We start from the raw sequence: 12808 nt of genomic DNA on the forward strand, positions 1-12808 counted from the left end.
ATGGATAATTTCAAGATCCAAAAATCAGGTGCCACATTGGGCAATACTTACATCAAACTGAATGCCTAAATAGTTCACTGTGATCTCTATACCACGAGTGACAGGGTCTGTTTTACCAACTCGATCGAAGACAATATTTATAGTAGCCTGAAAGTTAAGTGAAGCAGAAAAGAAAATGAAACATCCAATAAGATCAGGCTTAATTACAATTGCATACATTTCAGTTACAACAGAGTTGTCTGTGTTTAAATAGATTTTTATGTATATATTTATTGAAGAAAAACTTTCACTCTTTTACAAAAAAACCCAAAACGTTATAGAAGTACAAAAGTACAGAAAAGTAGAAATACTATCATACTATTATATGAGAGTAACATTGACAATAAACTGCCTACTATTCTTCAAGATACAGTTGTCTCATATTTACATAACTTAAACCAAATTAGCACAAACTCAAATTAAATGAAATAGCATTCAATTAAATCACAATCCACAAAAATTAAATTACACAACATTGTATTATATTACATTACTCCACTTGCTGCACAGTGATTATTCCCGTATTTATGAGGCCTCCCTCCCTGGGGTCTCCGGACCATCATATACGGCCCTTGTTGCTATATAAAGGCCTTAAACAGTATCATCGATAGGTCCATGTTTATGTAATTTAGAAAGGGTCGCCATGTTTTATAAAATTGCTCCGCTCCATGGTGTACCATACTTGTCAGGTAATCTTGAGGGACCTGCTCCATCACAAGTCTATGACACCCTGTAAGATCTGGAGGCTTTTCTGATAGTCAATTCACTAGGATGTTCTTCCTCACACAGTGCGTAAGAATGTTGAATAACCTCTTCCCTGAACTCACCCAAAGAGAGAAGATTTGGTAGTGCAAAAAGGAGGGACATTGGATCCTCCCTAACTTCCATTCCTAGGATCTCTCCAGCTCATTCACTATGGCCCCTCAGTATCCGCAGATCTTGTAACAGGGCCAAAAGCAATGTGTAAGGGCGCCAATAGATTTGGGACATTTCGGGGAAGATCTCGACTTTGCTAATATAGGCTCTGTGGAGGCTCTTCAATTGCATAGCTTGTGCCTTATTGCATATTGAAATTTTCTTTACATTCCCCCATATATCCTCCCACACTTCCGATGAGATTTCTTCCCTCAATTCCTGATTCCAAATCTCACTGAGTCTCTCCATATCCCCAAGGCATTCCCACTCTGCAAATGATATATGGGGCTGAGAGAGCACCCCCACATCAGAGCACTCTTCGCTCTATATCTGACTTGTAGGGCTGGGTCAAGAGCATGGTCTCCTTCTGTATGCAATCCGTAACCTGAAAATATCGGAAAAGGTCCCTATTAGGGATTCTGTATTTCTGACCTAATTGGCTAAAAGACATCAAGACCTCTCCCTCAACTAAATCTCCCAGACAAAGAATTCCTTTACTCACCATGCTCTGAAGCTGGTGTCCATTGACCCCAGTCTAAATCCTGGGACTCGCACTAATGGGGTGAAGTCTTAAGCCAATTGCCCTCACCCTGCCGTTTAATCCTCCATGCTTTTACTGTATTTATGGTAATTGGATTTTCACAGTGCTCAACTACCGATCTCATCTTATCCACGAACAGTAAGTTTATGAGGGGACATCTCGCCTGTGAGGCCTCTACACCGAGCCATATCGACTTAGAGTCATTGTGCACCCATTCACCTACATATGGCAACAGGGTACCTATTTGGTATGCCTTCAGATCTGGGAGGTCCACCCCCACCATATCCTGCGGAAGTTGCAAATTGGTAAATTTAATTAAGGGGCACCTACGGCACCAAATAAATGATCCAAGCCATCCCACAAACCTCCACAGCACCTGTTTGTGTAATAACAACGGGAGCATTCTCATAGGGTATAACAGCCGAGGAAGAACTTTCATTTTGATCAAGGCTACAGGACCGAGCCATGATGTGGGTAGTCCCTCCCATTGCTGCAACTCCTGCTTTATCCTCTTAAACAGCTGCACAAAGTTAGCTCCGTACAGTTGCCAGAAGTGAGGGGTAATAAAAGTTCTAAGGTAGAGAAAACCTTTTGAGTGACCATCTAAAAGGAAACACCATTCCATCCTCCAGCTTCAGTACCTTCACCAATTCCCCCATGGGCATGACTTTCGATTTTGTAAAATTTATCCTGTATCCCGAAAAGCTGCCGGATAATTTAAATTTTTGTATTAGCCGGGGTATGGACATTTCGGGGTTAGTTAAAAACAGAAGGACATAGTCCTCTTAGAGAGTGATTTTGTGTTCCCCAACTCCCACCTTCGGTGCCATTAATTCAGGGTCTTTTTGGATAGCCTTTGCCAGTAATTCAAGTACCAAGGTAAACAGTAGCGGTGACAGGGGACATCCCTGTCGGCTGCTCCTCCCCACACCAGAATTGCTTGATTCGTAATAACTGCCAACTGGGGGTCTTTATATAATAGTGCCACCCACCTGGCAAAAGCCCCTCCCAGACCAAAACGATCTAGAACAGCAAAGAGATGCGACTATGCCACCCGATCAAAAGCTTTTTCTGCATCTAGGGAGACCACCAAACCCGGAATTCTTCTCTGCTGACATATTTGGACTGTGGGGTACTTTTCTTCCTAGCCAGGTATCTGGCTTATCCCCATATTCAAAAAGCCTTTGCTTTGCAAAGGAGACCCCTCTCTTCGCCACTTGTGTGAGCGCTCAGTCCAGAGCAGCTCAGACAGCCGTGAACCGTTGCAATTTGACCACAGATGGTCTGGTATAATATGCCAACCCGACTGCCTTCAGCCGGGCCTCAAGCACCCGCTGCTACTCTCCTCTCTGTCTCCTTCTTGTTGCAGAGTATGAAATAATCATACCCCTTAAGAACGCTTTAGTGGTCTCCCAGAGCACTGATGAATTACTGACCGTACCCCAACTGATGTCCCAAAAAACCCTGAACTCCCTTGTGATATACTGTACAAAGTTGCCATCCTTCAACAGAAATGGATCCATGCGCCAGTATCGCGTGCCTAGTCCACTACCTTTGGTCGTAAAATCTAAATATACTGCCGCATGGTCCAAAATAGTTATGCACCCGATCCTGCAGGCTAACACCAAATCCAAACAAACTGACGGAACAAAGGACATATCAATTCTTGTGTGGCACTTGTGCGGATTGGAGTAAAAGGTAATGTCTCTACCATTTGGATGGAGGCACTTCCAGACATCTACTAGCCCCAGCTCCTCACATAAGTCCACTGTTTAGACCGTCGAGGTGTACCTGACAGCCCACTTGGCATCCTGTCCACCCTAGTGTTTAAATAGTTTAAACAGTTTAAATAAAACTATTAAACCACTTAAAATAGCCCATAAAATGTCAAATGTACAAAAGCATAATCTGATTCGAAGACAAATGAGTATAAACTTTGTAGCATCAGATGTAATTTGGGCATTAAGAACATTTAACATCTGCCCATTTACTTCCTCCCTCCTCACACTCCAAGGTCCCAGGCACACCTTCAGGCGAAGCAGTCAATTACCTGGACTTTACTCAATCTAGGCGAAAGTGAGTACTGCAGATGCTGGAGTTGTCAGGGTCAAGTGTGGTGCTGGAAAAGCACAGCAGATCAGGCAGCAGCAGAGAAGCAGGAAAAACTGCTTCTCTGTGGCTTTTCCAGCACCACACTCTTCACTCAATCTAGCCTATTTGCTGCTCACAATATGGTCTCTTCTATACTGGGGAGACGAAATGCAGATTGGGCTATACAGAACAGTTACGTTCTGTCCACAAAAATGGCCCCAAGTTTCTGGTTGCCTGCCACTTCAACACACCACAGTGTGCCTTGGCTGACATCTCTGTCTTGGGAATGCTGCTGCACTGTAGTGAAATTCAGCGCAAGCTGGAAGAACAGTATCTTGTTTTCTGCTTAGGAATCCTACAGCCTTCAGCACTCAATATTGAATTCAATATTTTAGGGCCTGAGCACCTTCTCCTATGTCCTCACCCCAACCCTCACACATCAGGCCTGGTCATCACAGGAACTGCTACCACAAGTAACCCATTGTCAGCTAATAATGGTTCCAAACATTAACCATGCATTCTTCCATGTTGACCATTACCTTTGTCTGTCCAAGTGCTGCTCCCTCTCTCTCCACCTACTGTTTACTCCTCTCCCCTCCCCCCCACTCCATTTTCAGCATATATATCAATCTTTTCTAAGCTATAATCAGTTCTGAAGTAGGATCACTGCGCTCCAAACAATAACTCAGCTTTCTCTCCACAGATGCCACACCTGCTGGGTTTCAGCAATTTCTGTTTTTGTAACTCACTGAGTCCTTCAAAGTAACTCAGTTATATTGGGCAAGAATAAAGCATAATATCAGGTTAAAGTTGTAAGATCATAATAAGGCCATGACAAATAAGAATGGGAGGAGGCCATTCAGCCCCTCAAGCCCACTCAGCTATTCAACTGTATCATGGCTGATCCAACATTCCTCACATCCACTTTCCTCCATTTTCCCGCAAACCTTCAATTTCCTTATTAAACAAGAATCTATCCATCTCAGCTTTAAATAAACATAGCCACTCAAATCTATTCTACCATTCAACTAGAGCATGGCTTATCTACAACTTGCATCAACCTGCCTGGGTTTTGCAGTCATTAAAAACCTTAAGCAACAAACATGCACCGATCACAGTTTTGACATTTTCAATTGCCACTCAAACTGAACAGCTTTTTGCAGGACAGAAGTAGTTCCAGATGCCCATAGCCCTTTGGTTGAAGGATAACATAAATTTATGTTGTCCAGAAATCAAATACCGATTGAAACATTAAGATTCCTAAACGCTAATTCAATAACAAATTAGCTACAGCACTAGCTTTGAAAGGTTGCCTTTAAAACAGCAATGAAGCAACCACAACAGATCTTTCCACTAATGGGAACTTAATGTAAACACAAAAAACTAGGACAGGCAACAAAGATGCTTATTACCAGAACTAAACAATAAGAATGAATGCACCATCGAATCTTAAATCTAGGATAAGACAAGGACCTGTTAATACTTTCAGATATTTGCATTTTTGCCATCGATATAAGGCTGGGAAAATATGGACAGCAGTATTCAGTAACAAGACATTGAACAAGAATAAAGCATGGCTTTCACTTTTCTAAGAGTCTTGAAGGAAAGGGAATCACATCATATTTTGATTTTTTTCAAACACACAAATTTATTAGATTAGATTACATTACATTACAGTGTGGAAACAGGCCCTTCGGCCCAACAAGTCCACACCGACCCGCCGAAGCGCAACACACCCATACCTCTACATTTACCCCTATACCTAACACTACGGGCAATTTAGCATGGCCAATTCACCTGACCTGCACATCTTTGGACTGTGGGAGGAAACCGGAGCACCCGGAGGAAACCCACGCACACACAGGGAGAACGTGCAAACTCCACACAGTCAGTCGCCTGAGGCGGGAATTGAACCCAGGTCAAATTGAAATGATAATGACAGGGAGAGTTTGTGGGATATAATGGATCATGAACATGTCAAACAATGCAGTAGAATTGGATGCATTCTTGGCTTGGGGATAGATCGTATCTTATAAATGGGAAACTGCTAATCCATTAATATACAAATGGACTGCACAATATCCTTACTGCTACTGATTGCCTGAGTTCTCTAGGATTATATTTCCTATTTGGACTTATTTTTTTTCTCCTCACAGGAGAATAATGGCTGTAAGAAAGCAGTGAGATTAAAAAGATATGTCTAATTGTGAAGCACTGGCTAACACACTATGGAGGGCAGGCTTGAGAGAACAGCTACTGTTTTGCTGGCTGTCAATTTTGCACTAAGTAACAGATGGTGCTAGAGAAACTCAGCAGGTCTGGCATGATCTATGGAGAGAAAAACAAGTTGATGTCTCAAGTCTGATGCAACTCTTCTTCAGAACTGAACGAGACTGAGAAATTGAGTTTTTTATGGTGCCAACAGAGGAAGAACAGGATGAGTGGAACACTTAGTGACCAGAGCAAATGACAAAGGCAATACTAACATTGCAAAGGAGAAAAAGAGATGTAAAATGTGTGCAAATGAAGTTTGAAAAGGCTTTTTAGTTCGGGAATCCAGAACCTTACAATTAGAGCCAGGTCATTCAACGGTTACGTCAAGAAACACTGATTCACATGAGGAACACATGGAAATCTGTAAGTCTCTTAGCTAAAGCTGAGGAGCAATTGAAATTTTTAAAAGTGAGACTGATCGATTTTTATCGGATAAGAGCATTGAGATATAGATCCAAGGTAGGCTGGTAGAGCTAACACAGACCAGCAATGATCTGTCTGAATGGTGGAACAAACTTAAAGGGGCTGAATCACTTACATTTGTCTCAATGTAACACAAATGTTCCAGTGAAGAGTGGGAGCTATAAAGTCAGCCAGTGTGGTGACAACTGCTGGAGAGCATGAGTGAAAGGCAAGCTTAAAGTAACTTAGTATCAAATTCTGAAAATATGTGGACTGGAAATTCTGCGGTTTACACTCATCAGGCAGCAACATTTAAGTAGGACAAGATATGTATAAACAGAGGCAAGTGCCCTTGTGGGGTTTGTGGTCTGGCTAACAATGCTATTGCTTCCAAAACCCCACTCTTTCCCCTTACTGGAGTGGACATCAAGACATTTAGCAGAGTTACACTCACCATGAAGATTTTCCAGACACAGTATATTGAGAAAAAGTAACCCAAGAAATTGAAATATTTTCCTTGAAATGTTTTTGAGTATTCAATTCTTTCCTGTAAAAGATGAAAGTAGTATTAGGCTTTTACCACTGTTTCTGCAGCTCCAGGATGATTCTGAATTGGTGAGGAAGTGCAGATGTCAATCTCATAACACTTCAGGAATATTGGGAATTTACTCAATCCATTTATTTTCCATCCACATACATGATATTTTTGTTGAGCATGACTGCATCAGTGCAATGCCATTTTCTCAGATCAAGCAAATCAAAGGTAATAAGCAACATGGAGATATTTAAAATATTAATGTGGTTTGAATTAGTGCCGAAAGAAGTTATGTGAATCCTTTTTAGAACAGTGGTTAGGGCTTAGCAAAAGCAGATGTCAAGGCATTGCAGAGATGATTGAATACTGACTTTTGAAGGGATAAATATTGGAAAATGGAAAATGGTAGAGTGGGGAACAGCAGGAGAATGGGACTAATTGAATAGGTCTTTCAAAAGACCCAGCACAGGCATTTGGGCTGACAGGCCACCTTCCATGCTGTAAGCTTCTATCCCACATCTTCCAGCAACTTGAGAGATCTGTAAATTAATGAAAATTTGCTTAAAACTTTCTATACAGCTCCCACAACTTGCAACCATACCACTCACAAATACAACGGCTCTCATCTGAAGTGAATCTATGATTTAATATAGGAAATAATTTATCATCCAAATCATGCATTGTCCTGGAGGGATTATCCTGATTGCTTTTCAATTATGTCAACATCCTATTCCTATTATGCCTATATTTTCACCACCCAGTAAGGAAAACATGTTGAAGTTACTTAAAAATGTTGCTTCCCACCACACTGAAGCTAGAAAGAGGCTAACTTTGACAAGTCTTTTTTCTAAGCATGTACATCAAATGTCCAGGTAACAGTATGAAGTACAATAAACAAAAGAATTTGGGACAAAATGAGCAAGTTCCTAAGGCTTGTTTTCAATATGTTTCTTGTGTCAAAATATTACAGGATCAGGCTGTATTTACAACACCAGCGAATCTCCCTTGACATTGCTCGGCTGATTTTCTTTTAGAAGGACTACATAATGATCTATTATGCAATGGAGAGTATATAACCACAACAGCATCACTTTAATGCTGTTGAAATCAATTAGTCAACAAAGATTCATTTATTAGGAATTCAATTAGTGGTTTGACGAATAAACTTTCCAAGTTGGAATGTAACTGTCAAATTAAGCCTGCAGACTTAACACACAACAATCTAAACTGTTATTCTTTGTGCAGTACTGAACGTATGTTGCACTGTCAGAGGTACAGTCTTTCAATGAGATATTAAATTAAGTGCCCCATTTGCCTTTTCTGTTGAGTGTGAAAGGAGGGTCGGTTGAGCTCAGTTGGCTGGAGGGTTGGTTTGCAAACCAGTGTGATGCCAACAACGTAGATTCAATCCTCACACTGGCTGAGGTTAACATAAGGACTCTCCTTCTCAACCTCTCTCCTCGTCTGAGGTATGGTGATCCTCAGGTTAAAACACCACCAGTCATCTCTCGCTTATGGTCTGGTAAGACTATGGTGACTTGAATGTGAAATATACCACTATTTTGAAGGAGGGCCGAGGGCTTCTCTTCAGTGTTCTGGCTAAAATTGATCGGTCAATTAACATGGTTGAGAAATAGATCATCTGATTGTTATCATAGGCTGTTTGTAGGAACTTGCTGGATGCTATTTTGCAAGCTACATTTCAAAAGACTGAAAGTACTTCACTGGCTGTACACCTCTTCTGCTTGCCCTCAGGTTCAGAAAAGGCACTACAGAATTGCAAGTTCATCATTTCATGCATTCTGCAGTTCTTCAGTCCTTGCACAATGTACTACTCCCCTTAATATATTGGTCAATCACTGAAGTGGACAAAGCCAGAGCTTTCAACTGAAGAAAGGCTGCAGGATGAGAAATGATTCAGTATAATATATTTTAAATTTATAACTAAATGGTTAAACCTAGGCAGAGGGAGAGTTGTTTGGACAATAGCAGCTACATTTAGTAGATCTAAAACTGAAGCTGCAGCACCATCATTGGCAAGAAGGCATTATTACAGCAATCAGGTTTATGTGGAGAATTCGCATTAGAAAAGCTCATACAGGAACAGATAGCGAAGAAAAGATGACAGAAAACTGTGACTGGAACTAATCCAAAAGGGAGGCAGATGTAGATTTTATTATAGCGTGCAAAGGGTAAATTGCGTATGTATTTGAAAGGAGAATAAAATGCAGGGCTATGGATAAAAAGCAGAAGGAAATGGGACTAATTGGATAGCTCTTTCATAGAGCTGGTACAGGCACAATTAACTGAATTGTTTCCTTTAGTCTCGTAACATTATGCAAAGAGAAGTCATTTTGATTAAGTGCAAGTGTGGAGGAATTTTAATATAGCACAGAAAAGTGACTTTTAATCATTTTTAGCAGAACAAATTCTAGTAAACGTTAAGTGGGCAATTACATATCTGTTTTGTTTCTAATGATGGACTAGTCCATTTAATCAATACCTTAGTGGCATGAAGATCAACTGTTTCAAGAAACAACTGTCGGCTCAGTTCTTCCAGCGCATCTACTTCTTGCTGAATAAGTGAGAGATCTGAAGAGAAACATTAAAGAAAACTCACAATAAACAGAAACAATTTCAGTATGGCCCTCATAAGATGGGATTTTAACTACAGTAAAGATAGAGAGTGGTATGCAGGTATAACGGAAGGAAATGCCTGTGATTCTGAAGCATTGACAAGAAATGATGCGTGCACTCTTCTAACATACTTGGAGTTACAGTGCTTAATTATGGCTTTCATCTGGTGCAAGATTATAACAGCATTCAAAGGAAGTGCAATGATGTACCGGAATTGAGACGTTATACCTATCAGAGAAGGTAAGCTGATAAAGATCTTTAAGATTATGACAGAGTTTGATAGTTTCTCTATGCTGACACTGTCTCTACTTGTGGTGGGTGCCATAAATAAGGAGATACCCACACACAAATGTTACAGGGAATTCAGAAAAATGCCTTTATTCAGAGTGGTGAGAACGTGGAACTTTCTGCCCCATGGAATGGTTGTGACGCTTCACAGATACATTTCTGGAAAATAGATAAACATGACGGAGGAAAGGAATAGAATTGTAAATATATACATATTCTTTAACAGATATGAGCATTGCTGGCTAAGCAAGAATTTGCCATCCATTTCTAGTCATCATCGAGAAAGTGGAGATGGTCATTATGATTAAATGAAAGTGTGGAAGAATTTTAATATACCTTAGAAAAGTGACTTTTAACCATTTTCTGCAGAAGTTTCAGTAAAAACTGAGTAAGCGCCTTCTTAAACCAATGCAGTCAATGTGGTATAGGTATACCCACTGTGCTGTCAGGGACGGAGTCCCAGAATTTTGATCAAGTGACAGTGAAGGGTTAGTGATATTATTCCAAGTAAGAAAATTGTATGGTTTGGAGGGTGGTTCTGTTCCTGTGCAACTGCTGTCCTTCTAGGTATTGGAGTGATGGGTTTGGAAGGTGCTGTCTCTATCAAGAGAGACCTTGGTGAACTGCTGCGATGAATAACATAGATGGCATACTCACTGTTGCCATTATGCATTTGTGGTGGAGGAAGTGAATGTTCAAGAAGCTGGGATTTCAAATCAGGTGGGCCTCTTTGTATTAGATGCTGCCAAGCTTCTTGAGTGTTGTTAGCACTGCACCCATCCAGGTAAGTGGAGAGTATTCCATCACGCTCCTGACTAGTGTCTTGTATAAGGTGGACGAGCACTTAGGATTCAGTGATTCAATTAAGTGCTATGAAATTCCCAACATGTAACTTGCTCTTGTAGCAATAGTATGTGTGTAGAATTACAGAATCCCTACAGAGTGGGAAGAGGTCATTCGGCCCATCAAGTCTGCATTGACTGTCCAAAGAAGATTCTGGATCAGTGGTGCTGGAAGAGCACAGCAATTCAGGCAGCATCCGACGAGCAGCAAAATCGACGTTTCGGGCAAAAGCCCTTCATCAGGGAGAGGATCCCAGTGCCCCACCCTATCCCGTAACCCTGCATTTTTCCCATAGCTAATCCACCTAGCCTGCACTTCCCTGGACACTATTGGACAATTAAGCATGGGCAATCCACCTAATCTGTACATCTTTGGACTGTAGGAGGAAATCGGAGCACCAAATGGAAACCACACTGACACAGGGAAAACGTGCAAATTCCACACAGTCATCCATGGATCGAATTGAATCCTTGGTGATGTGAGGTAGCAGTACTAACCACTGAGCTATCCAATTCAGTATGCCCACTCCATTAAATGTTTGGTCCATGGTAACCTGCATGACGTTGACAGTTGAGGATTCAGCAATAGTAATGCCACTGAATACCAAATGATGACTAGATTCTCTCTTGTTGGGAGATGGTTATTGTCGGGCACTTGTGTGTCATAAATGTTTCTGCCATTTATCAACCCAAGCCTATATACTGTCCAGGTATTACCTCAAATGGGCCCAAATAGCTTCAAAATCCGAGGAATCGCAAATGGTACTAAATATTGTGCAATTATCAATGAGTTGGGAGAAGGTTCATGTAGAGTTAAACACTAGCATAAACAGCTGGGCCAAACAGTCTGTTTCTCCGCTGTAAATCTTTATGCTTTATGACAGAACAGCTTGAAATCTGTGCAAAATCACAAGGCATATCAACATTTCTAGTTCCAGAAGGCAGAATTACATTTAGTCACTGTAAAAGGATATTTTCACTGTTCGAAGATGATGATGTCACACTTTTAATCATTCCCCAAAATCCTGCAGGATTATTCATCACCTCTCCACGTTGGTGCATCATTCTCCTGGTCATAGCGATTCTATCAGGTAACCCAACAAGGATTAAATCAGATTAGATCTCTTAGAGGTGACAAGCACATTACCAAGCAAAGCACAAATGCACCAATCAGAAAAGTGGTCCAGATCTCAATACACAGCAAGGGAAGCTACTGTTGACAAAAGCCCAGGCCATTATAAAATCTCATCAGAATTCTGAGTCAGGATATTCAATGACACTAAAATAAAAGTATTATGCCACAGGTCCTGGAAATCTAGAATAAAAACATGCTGGAGACACTCAGAAGGTGTGGTAACATCTATGGAGACAGAAACAGAGATTAACATTTTGAGTTGAAAATGACTTTTCTTTCTTGCTTCAGATTAACGACCAAGGGCACAATATAGTGAGGAAAAGGCATTGAATGGGAAGAGTAGATATCTTCAGCGTTATACTATTATAAATATAGAAAACTTTCATTCTAACTACCGATGTTTCTCATTGACCGGTACAGTTACAATACCGCTGCAACTGATGATTCCATTGCAATTCCGTCTTTACCAACCGACCAATGCTGCTCAACAATGCACAACGCAATGATATCCTAGTTATTATACAACTCTGTTAGATATCTTGAAAAGTTAAAGGTTAATAGTCGAACTTCCTTGTAGTGTGAAATGATAGACTTTCCATGATAAATGGCATGCTTTACCTTCTGCTGTTAGTGCTCAAGAAATCTTTACTATTATTTCATTTACTTGTGCAATATCATCACACTTGGGTGTTTGAAGTATAACATTGTGATTAGTGTAATAACGACAAGTACAGGAATCTATTAACTGTAATACAGGAAGATAATGGTTAATGCAGCCTATTCTTCTAAGGATTCAGAACAGTTAAGTCAGGAAGTAATGTTTCATGGGTGTTGCTTTGGAATAAACAAGTACAACTGCTCATGCAAGTAGATTGCAGAAAATTCAAGAATAGAAACGTTATGAGATTTTATCTATGACTGTTACAATCAGGCAAGCAAGGGTGAATCAGCTCCTCTCTTTTTAACCCTTTCAGCTGGCTGAATCAAAAATATTTAAATGCTTTAATACTGAAGCTAAATCACATTTAAACACAGTTCACCAGTACAAAAATTGAACATCGAGTTGAAAGTCTTTCTTTTGTAAAAGAAAGAGGAATATTATCACTTAC

The 12808-nt window shown here is 40.5% G+C and overlaps 1 protein-coding gene across 6 annotated transcripts in view; it reads right to left on the minus strand.

Annotated features, from left to right (window-relative positions):
* The window catches only part of gphra (golgi pH regulator A), a 45360-nt gene that overhangs the window by 5942 nt on the left and 26610 nt on the right, over positions 1-12808 (minus strand). For all 6 annotated transcript variants that reach the window (XM_087987913.1, XM_087987917.1, XM_087987916.1 and 3 more), the window contains 4 exons: positions 11537-11648; positions 9301-9387; positions 6717-6809; positions 52-147 (listed from right to left, as the gene is read on the minus strand). In XM_087987913.1, coding sequence (XP_087844039.1) covers positions 52-147; positions 6717-6809; positions 9301-9387; positions 11537-11648 — 388 coding nt within the window. The remainder of the gene's footprint in view (positions 1-51; positions 148-6716; positions 6810-9300; positions 9388-11536; positions 11649-12808) is intronic.

Source organism: Chiloscyllium plagiosum, unplaced genomic scaffold (assembly GCF_037043375.1).
Source record: "Chiloscyllium plagiosum isolate Xiang-an unplaced genomic scaffold, Cpla_swu_hap1 HiC_scaffold_6, whole genome shotgun sequence".
NCBI lineage: Eukaryota > Metazoa > Chordata > Chondrichthyes > Orectolobiformes > Hemiscylliidae > Chiloscyllium > Chiloscyllium plagiosum.